We start from the raw sequence: 21,455 nt of genomic DNA, 5'->3' as shown, positions 1-21,455 counted from the left end.
GTGTAAACAGACAGAATAAAACAACAAAGTATATTTTGGAATATTGCAAAGATATTTTTGTTTAAGATTTAAGGGGCAGGAGTGTTGACTGCTTTGTCAGTGCCACAGCTCCTTTTGACAGTTCTCTTGAAAGATCAATATGTTTATGCACATTTCTACTTTTCATGATCCCAAAGGGCACCATACACAAAAGGGTACCTTGTCATCTTGAGGCCTTATTCTATCAGTTCTAAAGTGTACAAGTTGTGTTTGGCCACCCTCCTAACAAAAATAAAATCAGCCTGATGTTAGGTGTGCAAACCTCAACTTATTCCCTTTCATTCCCTCATGCTCATGAAAATAAAAGAAGTCACATTTAAAAATGAGACTTCCAAATTCAGGTAACTGGTGTCTATTATGTAGCAACAGAAGGACTCTATACTCTTATAAAACTTCAGTCCCAATTGTTCAAAAAAAATTCAAAATTATCTTGTATATATGAGTAAAATTATTTTGCCTTTTATTATCCTGATCCCAAACTATCCAATATTAAGACCTGAGAGTTGATCAGCTGAATATACATATTGCACATTACTGCATATGTTAAAAATAACTTGCTTAAAAATGCCAAATATGAAACAGAACATGAAATGTAAAATGTTATTCCCATCCTCATGTTAGAAATATGCAGAGATAATAATCTTGTTTAAAATTGATCTGAAAGAACAGAATAATCATGAGTTGCCCTAGAAGTGGAAATGGTCCACAGCTATATCTTGGGTAATTGGAATGAGTTGATTTACAATGTATGGTCATTAATTGCTCTTGAAGAGAATGGTAACTACTTATTTGGAATAGGGAAGTATGATGGTATGGAATATTGCTAATTTGAAGAGGCACAATTGTTAATTTATCTGGGAATAATCACTCATTGTTGAGGTGGGTCAGGTCATTAGTTTATTTGTTAAAGTAAGTATATAAGAATGTGTGTCTTGGAAATGACATCCCATGCTGACCACGCTGTGAAACAAAAATTAGTGGTCCTAATACCCAACCTTGATGCGAAAAACTGTTTAGAAAGGAAATGGACAAATAAGTCTGTACACCTTCTGCATAGCAAAGCATTAATATTAAAATTATACAGTGTATGGTTTTTCAAATTGATTTTAGTGTCATGGATTTTTCTGATGTTGCTTTTCTATAAAAATCACACAAAATATTTTCTTATACATACTTTCCTTTAAGTGATTCAGTTTTGCAGTTCTCAAAACTATCAACATCCTGGTGGGTGGGGGCACCACTGGCCAGAAACTGCACAGGGCTAGCTATACCCTGAGTTACAAAGGCAGAGAATTTTGAAGGGTGTAATTCATCTCCTAACATCCCAAATTCTGTCCATGGTCTAAAGGTACAAGCCAGAGGTGTGAAAAAAAATTCTCCATTTCCCAGGATGGCTGCAGTTCCAACAACTCCAAAGAAGTTCAACTCTTTTCTGATCTAGTCATGAACTCAATCATCACCACATGACACTTAACTCTATCCATTTACGCCAACATTCGCTCCTTCCGTTCTGGGGATGCGCAATGTCAGCAGGGGTGATTTTTTAAAAAACCCATTCCAGTAGGCTAGCAACCAAATATTAAAAAACTAATTCATTTTTGCAACTATGATTATTAGGCTGTCTGCTGCCCTTCCTCTCAACTGGGAAATAAGAATTGCTGCTGTTGATCCCTTCACTTGATTCACATACTTGCACAGCACAAAATTAAAACTATATTATGCTATCACCAGAGTAACCATCACCAGTGTAAACATATGTTAAACAACAATTTTTGAAATTATACCCTTAGTTACTGATAACTAGTGATGTTTTTTAATAGCTGCTTTGGAACAAGCATGTAACCAATTCAGTATCATGATTACGAAACCTCAGAGCAACATAAATACGCGAAAAATGTAAGGGTGGCCTTTTTGTGCAAGATAACAGAATTGTAATTAACATTGCCGCACATATCAAGCCACATTTAATATTTCTCACAAGATCACCCGCCCTTTGAGCTTTCGTTCAGGTTAGTACTTTTATGTTAATTTTACCTTTACATTACGGTAAATCTAATTATCGGTTTAAAATTGTGAAAAATTTGGAATCAGTCAACTTTCAACTGCTGTGCCTTGTCACAAGTTACCTCATCAAAATTTAAAAATCAATTAACCAGGAAACACATGGAATTAACTCATGTTGAAAAAACCTGACTACAATATATCATTATTCAAATTTGCATATGATCATCTCAAATTCTTACCAGTGTCTCTTTGATCTCCGATTCTGTCAAGAATGTTGAAGGAAATGTCAAGGTATTCCCTCTGAATAGCACTAACAGCTATCTTCCTTTGTTTTTTCTGACGTGGAACAATTTGGATTTTGAATTCTGTTTCTTCACCACTATCATCTTTTTGATCAGTATCTTTATCAGTAGACGCCTCTGTATTTGGTTTTTCACCGTCTTCTATTTCTGTAGGCAGCTTGAGAAATACTGTTTTAACTATGGGACTTGGCAATGGGCTTTCAGATTTAATATCATCTCTATGCAAATCATCTGTATCATCTTGTGATATTTCAACCACAGCAGATGATTTCCTGAGGTTTTCTCGTTTCTGTTTAAGAGTTAGTGGACTTTCACAGCCAGAACACTTAGAATTTTTTTGTGGTGTTAGATTTTCAAAATCTTTTTCATCTACAAGACCTATTGATAAAATGTTCTCAGTATCTAGCAAAGAAGTCATACCAAAATCCAGACATTTTGACTCTTTGGAGCAATCTTCAACATTAACTTTTACAACTGGTGTAACATTTAAACTATGTGATGGAGTATTCTGAGAGATCACATTAGTTTTTCCATTTGGTTTATTATTAGGGGTATTCTGCATTTCATATTCCTCATCACTCTCTACAATTCTGAGAGGGGGAAGAGGCACAAAGACCAAAGAATCGCTATCAGAACTTGATAGAATTGATTGCTTCTCAGGAGCAGATGACGAATCAGAAGATAAATCAATCAAATCACTTTCTTCTTTATGAAAGCAAAGATGTTTCTCAGGAGATTCAAGTTTTGCCTCAAATGTTTCCGTGCAGCTGAGTCTAACTTCTGGTATTAATGGTCGTTTCCCTTCTTGAGAGTTTACTGCAGTGGAAATATTTTCCTGATCTTCTCCAATTTCTGCACTGACAGATAAGTCCTGCTCTGGTCTTCCATACAAGCTTGCCAAGTGAGGATAACAGGAAGGGAAGCTTGCTTGTCGTAATGATTCATACCTATCCAGACATGACTTTCTGCGATGTTCATCTAAAGAATACAGGACAGAATCTGCGTTTCCTATATCAAGTGACTGCTGCTTAATTGCATATAATTTTTTCTTTTGAGCAACTCCTTCTTGCAATTGTGGAGATGTACCATACCGCATTATATTGTCTGGCAAAAGGCTGGAATCTCTGTACTCTGACAGCTCTATCTCTGAGCCTAAAGGGAAAATCATGAAGATTACAAAAAGAATTAATGCACACAACTTCAACAAAATCCAATTAAATTCACAATTATACATCAGTTAAAATGAAACATTCATTAATTAGTGTATGCCAAAACATACAAATCACAAACAAATAAGCTGAACCTAAATTTTAAAAATAACAGACTTCCAGGCATATTTAGAATTGAGTTTCTGGTATTTACAAATTTGCATAGTGTAACTTCAGGGAACTAACAAATATGTATGTTTTGATTTATTACATAGCTGCAGCAACAATATCAAGAATTCCAATTGCAAATTTTTAAGGCCATAAGTTTCAAACAGGATATTTTAGCAAAGGAGAAATAGAAATTGCTTGAGATGCCAAGGTTTTGGGAGCTATGGGCTTGGGGCTGTAGGCTGGACAACTTGATGTAGGCCACCATAGTTTGAATGACATTAACCTCTCTGTTTACCTTTGGAAATCCAGTAATCATTTGGAATTGGATAGGCCCATTGTACAGTTGTTGCTTTTCTGTGTATAAGCACATAGAACCTTTGTTCCTGCTGGTTGTGAACATTTATTTGTAGGATTTGGACAACATGAACAAGGATGGGACAATCTTTAAATTCAAACAATTTAAATTGCAACCTTTTTTGGCTGTTGATGCTTTGGCTATAATTTTTAACTTGTCTTTTTAATTATCTGGGCAGGTGCAGGAAATGGGAGCGTGTCAAGATCAAAAGTATGCAGCAATTTCCGAGCAGGTACACACAAGATGAGAAACACATGAAAGTACAGGCGTCTTGCACTGTTGACATGTAATGCTAAATTACCTCTGAAAGCCTTACGTTTCTTCTATAGAAGTATAAAAACTTACTCTTCTGTGCATTCATCTCTACTGGTTGATATTTTACTGATTTACTTCCCCCTATCCTCTTCAGTCTTGCAAAGAATGTCTGTGGTTCCTTGTTGCAAGCTCCAACCGGTGTATCATGTACATCTGATTCATCAAACACACTATCTTCCTCTGGCAAAGGCAGAAAAAACAAGCATTAAAATACTTTCTAGATCTAAACATTAAAGACACTTCAACAGCTATTCATAATTGCATAAGTTTTTTATTGTGACATAAAAAATAAATCAGAAGTGTTTCCTTGTTTAAAATGCAGTTTATGTTATTAGATGCTGCATAGACACCAATATCCAGGGCCATGGACTGATAACATTTGAAAGTGTAAGTTTCTACATGGCAAATTCCTGATAATATATAGGGCATGGCTACTTTCTGAAGGAGAGGAAAAATAATGTGACATCAAATTAGATAGATTTTTTCCAGAAAATATTTTGGACTTTGGCAGTTGGGTAATTTGTTCAATGACGAGGTGTTTTTACAGTATGTTTGGGAGATAAAAGTTGACTTTATGCCTGTGGTTTAGATAAAACTCTCCATCTTAGTGTCATTTCTAGACCACCTGTGCATTAAGTGAACAGATTGATTGCTGTAATTTGTCAACTACCCCAATATAATTGTATCAGATAGGAACCAGAAGCAAAGGCAATGGCATATATCTCTAAGCAAATCATACCCATGATCTCAACCTGAGAAGGGTGCAGGAGTAGGAAGACATGAAGAGTTAAAGATAACAACTAGGCAGGAGGCACGTAATTAACACAAACGTTGAGAGTTTGGGAGAAGATTTGTAGCTCGGGTGCTCGTTGTTGTGGTTCTGTTCGCCGAGCTGGGAATTTGTGTTGCAAACATTTCGTCCCCTGTCTAGGTGACATCCTCAGTGCTTGGGAGCCTCCTGTGGATGAACTTCCGAACTGACAGCCAGACTATTGCGACCAGTAGGACTCAGAACAGCACACAAACCAGCAGTCACTCTCAGACAACAACTCATCAGAACGAAGGACCCGATACCCAGCATGAGCAAAACCAATGTAGTGTACAAAATCCCATGCAAGGACTGCACAAAACCCTACATAGGACAAACAGGAAGACAGCTAAGGATCCGCATCCATGAACACCAACTAGCCACGAAACGACATGACCAGCTATCCTTAGTAGCCACACACGCAGATGACAAGCAACATGAATTCGACTGGGACAACACTACTATTATAGGGCAAGCCAAACAGAGAACAGCCAGGGAATTCCTAGAGGCATGGCACTCATCCACAGATTCTGTCAACAAACATCGATCTGGATCCAATATACTGGCCACTGCAGTGGACAGCTGGAACTGACAACCGGAAGTGGCAGAGACAAACCACTACAAATGCCAGAGGAAACATCACAGAAGCACTTCACAGGAGGCTCCCAAGCACTGAGGATGTCACCTAGACAGGGGACGAAACATTTGCAACACAAATTCCCAGCTCGGCGAACAGAACCACTACAACAAACGTTGAGACTATAGAGTTCTATAGTGGAACAATTCAGTTTTTTTTTCACAAAATATGATACCTTCCTACTTTTAGACTCCAATGTCTATCAACGTTAATAAAACATATACACAGAGAAAATGTTATATTCGTTCTTACTTTATAAATATAACAAATATTAAGAAAACGTGTGCTTTATGGCTGTATATCTTACCTTTTTCTTTCTCACTGTATTTGCTAATGTTACTATTATCACTGTAAAGGGGTCCAGCAGTGGGATGGGGTTTACAGCTATGGTATTGTGCATTAAGTGTATTGATCGTGATATAGATCAGATGCAATACAATTTTGCTGATATCGGAATCCCTATAAGGATACTAGAAAGAAAATAAAAATGTTAGTGCAATATATATCTGGAAGTGATAAAAATGTATCTTAAAACAAACATATCAAAGGTCTAACCTCCACATAATTTACATTTGTATAAAGTGCTGCCAACACAAATGTTTGAGAAACCGTACTCCACAGTTGCCTTTTCCCACAATGGTCAATTAGCTTAATGTCTGACCATGGTAAAATGTTATCATCTATTACACAAGATGCAATAGCAGAGCATTTAAAGAAGTATCATAAAATCAAGCCCAGTCAGCATGGCTTCATGAAGGGGGAATCATGTGATCAATGTAGTACTGTTCTTTGAGGAGATAACAAGTAGAATAGATAAAGGTAACCAGTAAATGTAACATATTTAGATTTCAAAAAGGCATTTGACAAGGTGCCACAAAATACTACTTAATAAGATAAAGGCCCATGCTATTGGGAGTAGAATATTAGCACAGGTAGGGAATTGGCTAACTAATAGGAAATAGAGATTTGTATTAAAAGGGACATTTTCAGGATGGTAAACCATAACTAGTGGAGTATAATAGGGATCTCTGCTGGAGCCACAATTATTTACGATGTGTATCAATGACTTAGAGTGAATGTACTATCCAGGTTTGCAGATGACAACAAAAAAGCTGGGAAGGCATGTCATGGAGATGACACAGAGTCTATAGATTACTGAGCGGGCAGAACTTAGCAGATGAAATAGAATGTGGTAAAAGTGAGGTTGGGCACTTTTGCAGGAAGAACAGAAGAGTTGAATACTATTTAAATGGGGAAAGAATGCAGAAAACTGGAACTCAAAAGGATTTGGGGGTCCTAGTTAATGAATCACAAAATCTAGTACCAAGTTCAGCAGGTAATAGGGAAGGCCCTTATTTCAAAGGGAATGGAGTATAAAAATTACTAGAACTATACATGGCACTAGTCAGACCACACATGGAATATTGTGAACAGTCTGCTTATCTAACCAAAGTTACATTTTGACTTTGGATGCAGTCTACAGTAGGTTCATTAGGCTGATTCTGGGTATGGAGGACTTTCTAATAAGGTTGAGTAGGTTGGGCTTGTAATCATTGGAGATGAGAAAAATGAGAGGAGACCTTATTCAAATATAGAAGACTCCTAGAGAACTTGACAGGGTAAATATGGAGAGGTTGTTTCTTATGGTAGGAGCATCTAGGACAAGAGGGCACAATCTCGGTGTTAAGGGATTGCTAATTTAAAACGAGATGAGGATGATTTTTTTTCTTTCAAACGGCAGTGAATCTATGGAGTTATTTTCCAGATAGAGTTGTAAAAGGCTGGATTGTTAAGTATATTATTGACATGGAAGTACTGGTGTTGAACTGGGGTGGCAAAGTCAAAAATCACAAGACAACAGGTTATAGTCCAACAGATTTATTTGAAATCATATGCTTTTGGACACTGCTCCTGAATCTGAACTGCCGTCTGGGCAATTAGAGATCGGCAATAAATGCTGGCCCAATAAATAATATTCACATCCTATGAACTTTTATTGTCAAAACAAATTTGGTAAGATAACAAATTGGGCAAAGAGCTCATGTATTGTTATATGAGTTAGAAGATCATTAACTTGCTGAATGTTTTCTGCAAATTCATATATATTAAATATCAATTGATGTCCTTTGATTTTGCCATTTCCTCATAGCAATCAGAGGTTATCTGGGCATTCCAAATTGTGAATACTGTAAATTATGCAAGTTGCAATTAAGATGCAGACATTTGTGTAAATAATGTGGGTAAATTCTAAAATGACTGATAAAGCAATAACTGAAGAAATAAATTAAGAAACCTAGAATTTTGAAATTTGATGGATGTTTTGCAGATGAAACCTTTCCAGGAGAAGAATTAACTTCCATAATGCGGAATATTCAAAGGCAGAAAAGCAAGCATCAAAGCCCAGGTTCTGTGATTGTAATGATAATAAAACTGTCAAGGTGTGCCATTACTACTTTATGAAATGAAAAGCAACATCAAGTGTCAGTCCTTGTGCAGTTAAACACAGAAATCCTGATGCAGCTGTTGATGGTACCCCACTCCTTCATGGGATATACTTTTGAAGTCCTCACAAATGGAGTTAAAAATCACACAACACCAGGTTATAGTCCAACAGGTTTAATTGGAAGCACACTAGCGTTCGGAGCGACGCTCCTTCATCACGTGATCAGGACAATCACCTGATGAAGGAGCGTCGCTCCGAACGCTAGTGTGCTTCCAATTAAACCTGTTGGACTATAACCTGGTGTTGTGTGATTTTTAACTTTGTACACCCCAGTCTAAAACCAGCATCTCCAAATCCTCACAAATGGAAGTCACCTTGAAATCACTGCAGTGATGTACATTATTTCAGCTATCAAAACTATGAAAAAGTACAATTTGTTGAATGAGGAGTAGCTGTATTGTAAGTGGCATACCAAGTCATAAGAAGCGCTGAACAACTCCTCTGGTCCTGAAGGACTAAACTTAAAATTATGTCCTATCATACCTTTCAACTCCATGACAAGAATACTATAGAACTTTATAATATTTATTTTTAATTGTAAAAGTGGAAATAACATGAAGTTTAATTATTTTTGTATATCCATGTCTTTATTTTCTTTTCTGTAAAAGTACAAAATATGAATGATAAAACTTGTTAGTTACTTCCTGATCGGCTTTTAGAGTGAACTCTGCCTTGTGATTGGCTGCTTAATCTGCTTGATGTCATCACTGTTGCTGGATGCCAAGGGCTAGATATTCTTACCTCCAGACATGTTAGAAAGAAAGTCTGTAGGATTTAAATTGGTTTAATGTTTTGAAGAAGTTTTTGAATAGCTGTTTGATTATTTTGGCAATTTCCTGAGTATCTCAAAGACTTCCTTATGTTATTATATGCTTAATGAATTCTACCCATAACAATACTGGGTGATGTAGATATGGGGTTAAGGAGGGGATATGGAGGGGTACATGACAGCGAAGGGTTCGGTGCCCAACATGACAAAACTAGGCCAATATCTTGAATGGAGGTATACCTAATAATGAGTCCACCTTAGTATTTGTTGGCCTTTGTTCCTTTCTTAGGCTTGTTTCCAGAGGCAGCTGCCTGGCAGTAGGCCATCTTGCTATGAAATTATTATACACAGGCACTGCTAGACAGAATATAGAATCACACATTGCAAACTGGCTCAACTTGTGTTTCTTGCCTTCCAGAATGAAAATCCAGGTCCACAGATCCCCTCTAGTATTTGCCAGAATGAAATTAATGGTGGAAAGGATGAAATCTACAAAATACAGCTTGCCAGTTCTTCAGTCGCAGATTTCTTCAAGGTCAGCAGAAAGCACAATCACTTTTGAGAGTGTGGTGCTGGAAAAACACAGCAAGTCAGGCAGCATCCGAGGAGCAGAAGAATCAACGTTTCAGGAAGATGAAGTACTTACGCCCGAAACGTTGATTCTCCTGCTCCTCAGATGCTGTGGTTTTCCAGCACCACACTCTTGACTCTGATCTCCAGCATTTGCAGTCCTCACTTTCCCGAGCACCATCACTTTGCCACAGATGGTAAAACCAGCAAAGGCCTGGTGGTGCCAGGCATTGATTGTAAAACCAACATATCTTAGAAATGAAAGCAGTCTCAGGTCAGATATGCTTCATAAAATTTAAAAGTTCAAAGTCAGTGAGTTTTAGGTGATGCAGTTAAATAGATCTTCAAAGATGTGACTGCAGATGGAAAAGGTGGAAGACAACTCAGGTTCTGGATTTTGTAATGAAGTATCAATTATAGAAGCAAGGAATGGGTTGAAATTGGTTTAACAAGACATTATAAATCAGAGATTGACTATTATAATTCTGTCACCCCCAATTATAGGAAGGATGTTAAAGCCACAGGTGCAATGTATCAAATATTCACTACAACAATGAAGTTTGAAAACTACACTTTTTTGAAAAAAACCAAGCAGTTTTATTGAAAAAATAGAGCCTTCAAAATTTGATAGGCTTTAAGTTAAAGGATTGCTACTAGTTAATTGTAGCAAATCAGTATGAAAGCACAAACAACAAAAGAAAAGGAGGGTGTTAGGAAAATAATTTTAAATGGGGAATATGAAAATATGGATTGCTTTAACAGCAATAGCCTTTGAGGCAGTTGAAATGGAGATGTGTATGGAAAATGAAAATATAAAACAGTGAAAGGAAACAGCAGAAAATGATTGAGTGGAGTATAGGGTCTTCTTGAGCAATGTTTTTCAATGATATAGAGTTTTTCAGGAAAGCTGCACTATTCTGATTAAAAAAGTGTGCACCAATATTTTTGAAAAACAAAAATGCCACATCTATCAAGGTAAACTTTCATGTTACATTAGTATCACGAAATGTAATTATAGAGTCATAGAGATGTACAGCATGGAAACAGACCCTTCGGTCCAACCCGTCCATGCCGACCAGATATCCCAACCCAATCTGGTCTCACCTGCTAGCACCCGGCCCATATCCCTCCAAACCTTTCCTATTCATATACCCATCCAAATGCCTCTTAAATGTTACAATTGTACCAGCCTCCACCACATTCTCTGGCAGCTCATTCCATACACGTACCACCCTCTGCGTGAAAAAGTTGCCCCTTAGGTCTCTTTTATATCTTTCCCCTCTCACCGTAAACCTATGCCCTCTAGTTCTGGACTCCCCAACCCCAGGGAAAAGACTTTGTCTATTTATCCTATTCATGCCCCTCATAATTTTGTAAACCTCTATAAGGTCACCCCTCAGTCTCCGACGCTCCAGGGAAAACAGCCCCAGCCTGTTCAGCCTCTCCTTTTAGCTCAAATCCTCCAAACCTTTCAAGTTTCACAACATCTTTCCGATAGGAAGGAGACCAGAATTGCATGCAGTATTCCAACAGTGGCCTAACCAATGTCCTGTAAAGCCGCAACATGTCCTCCCAACTCCTGTACTCAATACTCTGACCAATAAAGGAAAGCATACCAAATGTCTTCTTCACTATCCCATCTACCTGTGACTCCACTTTCAAGGAGCTATGAACGTGCACTCCAAGGTCTCTTTGTTCAGCAACACTCCCTATGACTTTACCATTAAGTGTATAAGTCCTGCTAAGATTTGCTTTCTCAAAATGCAGCACCTCGCATTATCTGAATTAAACTCCATCTGCCACTTCTCAGCACATTGGCCCATCTGGTCCAGATCTTGTAATCGGAGGTAACCCTCTGGCTGTCCACTACACCTCCAATTGAATTGATCTGAAAAGCCACTCAGTTGTAAAGCTATAATTAGAGGTCAGAATTACATCCCAAAAAAGTCAAATTAGTCAATACTCAGGGAGCCCCAACCCCATTTATTTTGCAAAGAACTCATTAATATCTACAAATGTTCACATGGTAAGAGCTATTCCAAAGACTAATCAAACAACAGCTTTACACTTTTTTTTCTATCACCCTAATATCTAATATCCCACATCAGTAATTGTGGGTATAAAATGTCCCACTGGTGGTATCAGAGAATATTTATAGTGTGGAAGCATATCACTTAACCCGTCAAATCTACACTGACCCTCTGAAGAGCATCCCATCCAGACCGACTCCCCTACCCTATCCCAGTAACCCTGAATTTCCCATGGTTAATTTACCTAGCCTACACATCCATGGACATTATGGGCAATTTAACAGGGCCATTCCACCTAAGCTGCGATTTGGACTGTGGGAGGAAACCAAAACTCCTAGAGGAAACCCGCAGAGGCATGGGGAAAATGTCCAAACTCCACACAGTCGCCCAAGACTAGAATTAAACCACAGTCGCTAACACTGAGGCTGCATGTAAACCACTGAGCCACCATAGAACAATCAAATATAGGTATGCGTGTTGAATGTAGTTAGGAGACCTTGTGCCTCAACATTATCTAGAGTTAATCTGAAGTTTCACAGCTTCAGGCCAATTATCGGTTAGTAAATTTTCTGTTGATTAATGGCTATATTCATTGTATCAACCAATGAAATGATACTCCAACATGCTGGACACCACTTAAAGAAATCTCTGAAGAAAGCAAGGGCAGAAAGTTACCTTAACTTATAAAATGAAGACTGACCTGGTAGTTTTAACACTAGTTGAAGTACTGAAAGGCAAAGTTTCAAAACTGGACCTGCCTCAGGTGATGAGGGCATTATCACAATGATCTTAAACTCACCAACCTACTTGCTTCAAACATATCTAGCAACAACAACATTGGTAGGGATGACTATTGCACAGTTCTTATGAAGACAAGTCTTGACTTCAGAGTGATGGCACAAAACATTTTGTAGTGTGGTACCAATAAGTGACAAGAAGAATTAGAACTGCTTAAGAGCCAGCAAATGGCGGTGACCCACAGAAAAATTTGAACATAAATGGTTGAGTCAACTCCCTCCTGACTTCCAATTGTAAATTATTTATCTACAATTCTACAAAGGGCTTCTCTGAGTTACTAAAGAAATGAGAGAATAACACCACTATTGTAAATATTGTTTTTCAGCTATACCAAAGGCATGTTTTTAACCTAGATCTGCTTTCAAACGATTTGAAACAAAATATTATGTACAATCATTTAAAGTCACTTAAATAGTTTTAAATCATTGAATAATCAACTGCAAATATCTTGCAAACTACGGCTGTGATGATTTAGTAAATCACAGTGCTAACATGAAACTGATATCACTTCATGATGTTCAATCAATCTCACTTCAATTTAATCAGTAATCACCAATTTCGTGATTTAATCTAATGCAGAGAAACTGAATGTTTTGATTATATTTCTGCATCACTAAAGGATTACAATCAGTGTGTTGTCTTTCTTATGACAAATTCCATAATGCAATCTCTACACGTTATTTGGGATAGGTTATTACCCTAATCAAGACTCATATTAATTTAGTTGAATACATAGTCATACCTTGTACAGAATCACGAGCAAAGCCTTCAGCCACATCTGTCGTATATGAGGTTTCAGAGTCCAAAGTGAACAACGTGGGGGTTGTTGAAAGTAATGGCGAAGCTGTGGACAGGTGCAATATTTTAGCACTTGCACCACCAGGGGAAGAAGTTGGTTGCCCAGACCAATGTTGTAATCCATAACCTACAAAAAATGTAGCATTAAATATCAAACATTTTGTGACTACAAAACTGTGAACAAGTCATTTAATCCTGCAAGGTAGATTGCCTCCTGTAAATGATCACATATGGCACATCACAGAATTATTCCAATCTATTAGTTTCATGGTTCCATAATGTAGGAAAACCTAGGGTGGCAACTGAAGTGCAACCTTCAGTATTAATTTTGCTTTTTATACACAAAATCCACATCACAAAAAAGGAGAATCTTTAATATGAGCACCTTTCAGGAGAAAACATAATTTCAAAGAATATACTAGTTTTGTTTATGAGTAACATCATTGGATCTGAATAACTATATCTTATCATATTATTTATATATAAAATTAAAGCAGTCTTGGAACCATCAGATCAGCAAACTGGCTCATCATGCAGCACACAGCGCATCTAGGATTGAATCTAGTCTGATTATTGGGCTAAAGTGGAGTCAAGAAGTCAAGCCATAATTGGCAATGGGAATGGCAGACAAGCAAAGAAAAAAAATGAATGACTTAGTCAGGCTTATACATTGTTCAGACAGCAACTGATCGCTGACATAATTGAAGCTATTCATTTTGGGTATCAAACTGGCCTGAACCAGGAGCCACAAAAGGGGTGAGATCACCTTGTTGCCTGCTCTACTGCACGCAGCTGCATTCAAGTCAATGAAACTAAACATTTCTCTCCCAAAATGTCTTATTCTATTTAACTTGCAGTCCCATGGAATAGGATGCTCACACCTAACCATAGTGGTGTTTCATAGCTGTTTTCAAGGGAGATTTAGCAGAGTATAGATAATGCTGAAAACACTGGATTTGAAGAAAACTACATTCTTCATCACCTTATTATGCTTACACAAGGCATTAAACACCCTTATAAAAATTAAGAGGTGCTAGAATAGTGATTGAGTTCAATCATAGCAGTAAAAGAACTAATTTAATTTAATCAAAGACAATTATGACAATTCAACATTTTAATAAATGATCAGTAGGAGAATTATTTTAGTAAAGTTTCTTCAGTCAATGTTTTGAAAGAAACAAAACCCAAAAATAATGAGCAAGTCTTTCTTTCTTTATTGAAGAGTGCCATCTGGTGGTCAGTTCTGCTCACCATCAGGAAGAAGAGAGGTTGCTTATTTCTTACAAATGATGTTAGTTCAGATATGGCACGACTAAAGCACTAGACCATTAGAGAGCCCGAGATGCTTTTCTGGTCAAGCTAGAGTTATGTAACTGTGAGCAAATTAAGACTATTAATTAACAGACCTCTTCTAAAGGCAGAAATGCAAAGCTGCATAACTGCAATTTCAGAACATCAGCCTGTTTTACTTCCACCATAGTAAAATCAGAGTGGAAGTTGGCTACTTGTAAAACTGTGCCACCTGCTGTGAAGTGGGCTGACCATATATTTGAGTTCACCCTAACTTAAGTAACAAGGTTGAGCTGTAGAGGCCAAGAAATGGGAAGATGGCTGTTAAAGGAAGAGAACCAATGCACTGCTGCAAGATCTGCAAAGAGAGAAATATACTTTCATTCACTAAAAGCCAATTATTAGCACAGTTGGAATATTCCTTAACAGAGAATGTCAGTGTGACCTGAAGAAACATTTAAAGAAGCTGTGAAAGTATTGTTAGATAAAATCCAAGGAAATGAATTAGCAGCCACATTGCTGCCTCTCTCTTTCTCATGTCAGAGGACATGTTTAAAGTAAGGCATTATAGAACTCATTCTTTGGATTTCTTCAAGTACTTTAATCAACAAAACCACTTTTGAAAGATTGCTACTGTTATTTTATAGGCAAAAGGGAAGGAAAAAGATTGGTCTCCTCTCCAGTTCATTTGTAAGCTTGATTGCAGATTGATTTTTATGTTTCTGATCGTCAGCAGGTTCTCTCGGGTGCTATCATAATTCCTTGGACACAACAACAGGACTAATGGGAAGTGTAATGTTGTCAGATATTGATCTACTGCATCTGTCTCATGTTTTATTTGTGTAGCATGTGGAAAAAAAGCAGATTTTTCACAGAAGCATTAGATTTCTTAATAAACAATGTCAGTAAGGTCCACAGAAAAGTATAGGGCAGTTGTGAAAGTGTTTTGGGATAAAATCAGAGGAAATTAACTGCAATAATCTTTAAGGAGGAAAACAGCACCTTGATTTTACAACGGCACGTGCATTACAGTTTTACAGACTTCTTAATAGATGCAACACCCAGTTCCTTGGCAAATAAACAAAATAAACTAATTTAAATACCTTAATAATGACATACTCCACCTGTGCTATTCCGGCAATAAAAGCATTGAAGCAAGTGGAAGTTCTCATTTTCTGAGGGGCAATCATGAAACACCCCTCCTGCTGGTCATAGCCAAGTAACACATACAGATGCCGCTTTACTGTATTGAATGCTTTGGCACTGCTGATATCAGTTTCAGCACTGCTTTTATCCTTCGCCATGAATTTCATTAGAACTGTGATTAGCTGATGGACTGTTTGATGATCAATGCCGGCATCTTCAGGTAAAGGATCCTTGATGATTGCATCATCCTCTGAAGACTGCTGACCTGAATATAGCAAAAGACCCTATGTTTAGTTCTCTTAGCTTTTTGTTTTACATTCTCTGCTAACTAATACAAATGGCAAAAGTAATAGAAATAGTAACTGTGTTGAAATTAAGTAAGAACTGACTCATTTAATACTTTTTTTGTGACATGTATCTTTACCCTCTCAGGGTATAAACTGATTGCGTACTGCTTTAACTGTTTCTTTAAACATTCCCCAATGTTCCTCAGTTGTTTCACCCATTAGCAGATTTTCCCAGTTTACTATGAACAGTCTATCTCATCTCATTGGTTTATCTGAATCAAAAATTCGAGATACTGATTCATGCTTTTTGCTTTCAAATGCTACACTGAACTCGATCATGTAGTGATCACTATTTGATAAATATTCACACAATTAGATTACTAATTAAATCCAGCTCATTACTCATTACTAAATCCAATATTGCTTGTTCCCTTGTTGAACCCAACACATATTTCTGTATGAAACTATCCCGGTCACACTCTAGTAATTCATACCTTTATGGCAGGTGCTTATCTGCCTCTCCAGTAAGCCATGCATGGTCAGGAAGGAGAGATCCTATCTGGAGTGAGACACAGCCCAAGTGTGTATTTAGCTTGGGGAATTTGAAGGCAGCGTGGGAATTTGGTGCAGAGGGTATTTTTTTGTTTGGTCTTTTGGCTCATAGTTTGTAAGATCTTTTAACAGGATAAAATGAAGCACAAAATCAGACACCCAGCACAAAACAGAGGGTGACATCACAGGAAAACCATAAGTTCACTGGTTGGCAATAGCTTCTAATTTGCCTATAGGTTAGTTCAGATTGAAAGTAAATAGGGGTAATATTTACAGATTACAAATTAAAAGGCCAGTAGGAAATTTGTAAACATCAAAAAGTAAAACTAAAAGCTAAGTAAATAGAGATGCAGGGCCAGGAAATGTGTTGTACCTGCATGATATGGGAGCTGGTGAACCCTACTGTGATTCGGAGTGGCCATATCTGTAACAATTGTTAGTTGTTTGAGCAACTTTAACACAAACATCAGGGGAGAGTTACCTGAATGCTGTTTTTCAGGAGACAGTTGCACCACTTCAGATTAACTACCTCAAATTTGATCAGTGGTCAGGATAGGAGGATGTGACTATGACTGAGGTATGTAGAGATTTCCAGGATGTTATGCTGAAGGCACCTCAGGCCCTGAGCCTGTCTAACAGGTTTGAAATTCATGCTTAGTTTGTGGATGATAGTGGGGCTGCAGGGAGATTGAGCAAATTCACTATAACACAGGATGCCATTCAAGTTGGGGGAGAAAACAGAAATGTAGTTGCAATTGGGGATAGTACAGTCAGAGGGACAGGCACTGATCACTGTGGCCAGGATCAACAATCCCAAAGCCTGTGTTGCCTGCCTGGTGTCTGGGTTCAGGATATCTCATCTGGGCTGCAGAGAAAGTTAGAGTGGGAGGGGAATGATCTAGTTGTTGTGGTCCAGAAAGTTACCAACAATATAGGTATAAAGAGGAAAAAAGTTCTACTGAGGCAATATAAGCAATTAGGGGCTAAATTAAAAAGCAAAACCAAAAAAGGTAATAATCACCAGATTACTGCCTGAGCTACAAGCTAATTGTCACAAGGTCAACGAGATTAAAGAGGATTAAATGCGTGATTCAAAGATTGATATGAGTGAAGTGGGTTCAAATTCTTGGGACATTGGCATCAATACAAGGGAAGGAGGGAGCTCTTCCAATGGGATGGGCTCCACCTGAATCATGCTGGGATAAGAGTCTTGGCAAATTACATAACTAGGGACAGGGCTCTGGATAGGGCTTTAGATTAAATCATGGAGGGGTGGGTTCAGTGACTTGGAAAACTGTGCAAAAAGATAAATAAGGGGGAGGCCTCAACAGAAGTTAATAAGGTTTCCAGAATAACTAAGAGGACAGAGAGTATGGAAAGGGTCAGGGTTCTAACTTCAGGCATAGCAGGTAAGAGGACAACTATGAGAAGAGGTCAATGCAAAATTGTGGATGTTGTACTTATACTTCACAATATATGAAACAAGGTAGATGACTTGTAGCACTGGTTGAAATTGGCAGGTACTCTGTCGTGCGTATCACAGAGACATGGCTAACAAGGGGACCAGGCCTGGGAACTAAACATCCAAGGATCCATGTTTTATCGAAAAGATAGGCAAATGGGCAGAGACGTGGAATCTGTGTGTGTAAAGGTTGAGGAGCTGCAACAGGCAAAAGATCCTGATGGGAGTTACATACAGACTCCTAGAAGTAGTCAGAACGTGAGGAAGAAAATAAATCAGGAAACAGAAAAGACATGTAAGGTGCACCGTTACAATAATTATGGGAGATTTCAATCTGCAGGTGAACTCAGAAAACAAGGTTGGTAGTGGATCTCAAGTAAAGGAATTTGTGGAATATCTATGAGACGTATTTTTGGAGCAGCTTGGTGGTAGAGCCCACTAGGGCACAGGCAATTTCAGATTTGGTGATTTATATTTGAGGCAGACTTGATGAGGGAGCTGAAGGTGAAGGAACCCCTAAAGTTGCAGTGACCATGATGTGATAGAATTCACCCTGCAGTTGAGAGGGAGATCCTTAAATTGATTGTAACGGTATTACAAAGACATGAGTTAGGAGTTGACAAGAGTTGATTGGAAAGGGAGCTTAGCAGGGAAAACAGTACAGTAACAATAGCAAGAATTAATGGGTTAACTCAGAAGACACAGCAGAAATTCATCCCTGGGGAAAAAAAAACATACTAAGGGGAGGATGAGGCAACCAGCACTAACAAGAAAAGTCAGATATAGCATAAAAACTAAAGAAAAAGCATACAATGAGGTGAAGATTAGTGGGAAACCACAGGATTGCGAAGTCTTTAAAAACCAGCAGAGGATAACTAACAAAAGCAATAATGAGTGAGAAGATGAAAATGAGGGTAAGCTAGTTAGTAGCATAAAAGAAGATTACATGAATATTTTTAGATACATAAAATATATGAGAGCGGCAAGAGTGGGCACTGGACGACTGGGAAATGAGGCTGGAGAAGTAGTAATAGGGAACAAAGAAGTGGTAGAGAAACTGAATAGGTACTTTGCATCAGTCAGATTGGTGGAAGATCCCAGCAGCATTCCAGAGACAGTCAGGGATAGAGGTGAGTGTAGTGGCCATCACTAGGGAGGAGGTACGAGGGAAGCTAGAAGGTCCGAAGGTGGATAAATCACTGAGAACAGATGGCTACACCTCAGTTCTGAAGAAGAAAGCTGAGGAGATTGTAGAGGCATGGGTAGTTATCCTTCAGGAATCACTGGAGTCGGGGGGGGAGGATCCCAGAGGACTGGAAAATGGCTATTCCACCACCTCTGCCCTTTTCTCAATCCGCCCTGTAAACCTTATAACATGGTATATTTATTTCCCAGTCCCAACCATCCTGCAGCCACATCTCAGTATTGGCTATTATATCAGATCTCCAATTTGAATCTGTGCCCACAACTCATTTAATTTATTCCTTGCACTCCATGCATTTGTATACAAAACTCTTATTTGGGCCATACACTGTAACTTGTCCCTCAGCTCTGATACTTTAGACATTGTATAGGAAGGATATTGTTAAATTAGAAAGGGTGTAGAAAAGATTTACAAGGATGTTAAAAGGACTAGAGATTTTGAGTTATAAGAAGAGGTTGGATCGGCTGGGATTCTTTTCATTGGAGTGTAAGAGGTTGAGGGGTGACCTTAGGGTGGTTTATAGAATCATGAGGGCATAGATAAAGTCAATAACAAAGGTCTTTTCAGTTGGGTTGGAAAATTCAAAACTAGAGGTTATAATTTTAAGGTGAGAGAGAGGAGAAATATTTAAAAAGGGATCTGAAGGGCAATTTTTTCACATAGTGAATGGTTCTTATGTGGAATGAATTGCCAGAGGAAGTGATAGATGCAGGTACAATTACAATGTTTAAAAGATATTGGTACAGGCATAGGAAAGGGTCGAAGGATATGGGCCAAATGCAGACAAATGGAACTAATTTAGTTTAGGAAACTTGGTCAGACTGCACGAGTTGGACAAGGGGTCTGTCTCTGAGCTGTAAGACTCTGTTTATTACTTCTCTCTTCTGATTTAATCAATATACTTTTTTATAGTTTCATCATACCTGTCATACCTTAAGTAGGATTCCCATTTCTTCACTCTCCGTCCTGTTACTTGATTTTGAAACTATGTTGATTTCCCCATTCCCCATATGGATCACAACAACTAGATTCGCCCTCTCCCTCTCCACTATCCTTTCATGCCGGATGAAATGTCCCTCACTTCAGTACCAGACAACAGACCATGCAGTACTCTCAATCCTGCTTACACAGGATACTATCTCTATCCCCAATCATTGAATCCCTACTATGTGCTTGTGTTTTAGCCTCCCCCAACCACACTTAAATGGCCTCCTGTACCATGGCGCTGTGGTCAGTTTCCCCATTCCCCATACAGTACTATTTCTCATCCACTCAGGGAGCAAGTACCTCATGTCTACCGGATAAAGTCAAGAGCTGGGGTTACTCCAATGCTAAATTCAGGATCCCTCGATCTGCCTCATTCATAGTCACACTTTCCTGCCCTGACCACTTGCCAAATTTGAAGTTCTTAATCTACACAGTGTGACTACCTCCTGAAATACAGCATTCAGCTAACTCTCCCCCTCTTTGATGTGTTACAGTGTTCAAAGCTCTGACTCCAATTCATCAACTCTGAGCTGTATTTCTTTAAGCAAACAACACATGCTACAGATGAGGTCACCATGAACCACAATAGGGTCCATCAGCTCCCACATCATGCAATTATAACATATCACTTGACACTGTGTTTCTATTAATTTTTAATTTATTTAACATATTTTGTATATCTTGTATAGTTTTATCGAGAATTCCTACTTATAATACTTCAGACGTTGGAAATCTAAAATAAAAACAAAGTGTAGGAGAAACTCAGCAGATGTGGCAGTGTCTATGGAGAGAAAAAAATAGAGTTAACCATTCTGAAGAGGAGTGGTGTTTCTCTCTCCATAGATGCTGCCAGGTCTGCTGAGTTTCTCCAGCACTTTGTTTTAATTCTCTATTTTTGTATTCTATTCCCTTTGAAATAAAGACCAATAGTCCGTTTGCATTCAGATTACATGCTAATCTTGGACGCTAGCCTTCTGTGATTCATGCACAAGGAATCCCAAATCCATAGATGTTGTAGCTTTCTTTAGTCTCTCTTCATTTAAATAATATTCAGCTCTTCTATTCTTAATGCCAACATGCAGAACCTTAAATTTTCCTGTAATATATTCAATTTGCCAGGCTTTTGCCCAGTCAGTTAAACTGGTTATATCCCTCTGTAGATTCTTTGTTTTATCCTTGCTACTAGCCTTCCCACCTATTTTTGTGTCAACCCCAAACTTGGTGATGCTACATTCACTTTCCTCTTCTCAGTCATCAATATATATTCTAATGATACCTGG

General features: G+C 38.1%; 1 protein-coding gene across 3 annotated transcripts in view; it reads right to left on the bottom strand.

Annotated features, from left to right (window-relative positions):
* Positions 1–21,455, bottom strand: part of LOC132818384 (protein unc-79 homolog) — a 213,267-nt gene that overhangs the window by 81,092 nt on the left and 110,720 nt on the right. The window contains exons 28-33 of one of the 3 annotated variants that reach the window (XM_060829360.1): positions 20,025–20,035; positions 15,662–15,948; positions 13,192–13,374; positions 6,087–6,249; positions 4,365–4,514; positions 2,283–3,497 (exon numbers count right to left, since the gene is read on the bottom strand). In XM_060829360.1, the coding sequence (XP_060685343.1) occupies positions 2,283–3,497; positions 4,365–4,514; positions 6,087–6,249; positions 13,192–13,374; positions 15,662–15,948; positions 20,025–20,035 (2,009 nt within the window). The remainder of the gene's footprint in view (positions 1–2,282; positions 3,498–4,364; positions 4,515–6,086; positions 6,250–13,191; positions 13,375–15,661; positions 15,949–20,024; positions 20,036–21,455) is intronic. The other 2 variants (XM_060829361.1, XM_060829362.1) reach the window with 2 other exon arrangements.

Source organism: Hemiscyllium ocellatum, chromosome 8, assembly GCF_020745735.1.
Source record: "Hemiscyllium ocellatum isolate sHemOce1 chromosome 8, sHemOce1.pat.X.cur, whole genome shotgun sequence".
NCBI lineage: Eukaryota > Metazoa > Chordata > Chondrichthyes > Orectolobiformes > Hemiscylliidae > Hemiscyllium > Hemiscyllium ocellatum.
Note: the sequence above shows the minus strand (reverse complement) of the source record. Positions and strands in the feature narration are given on the sequence as shown.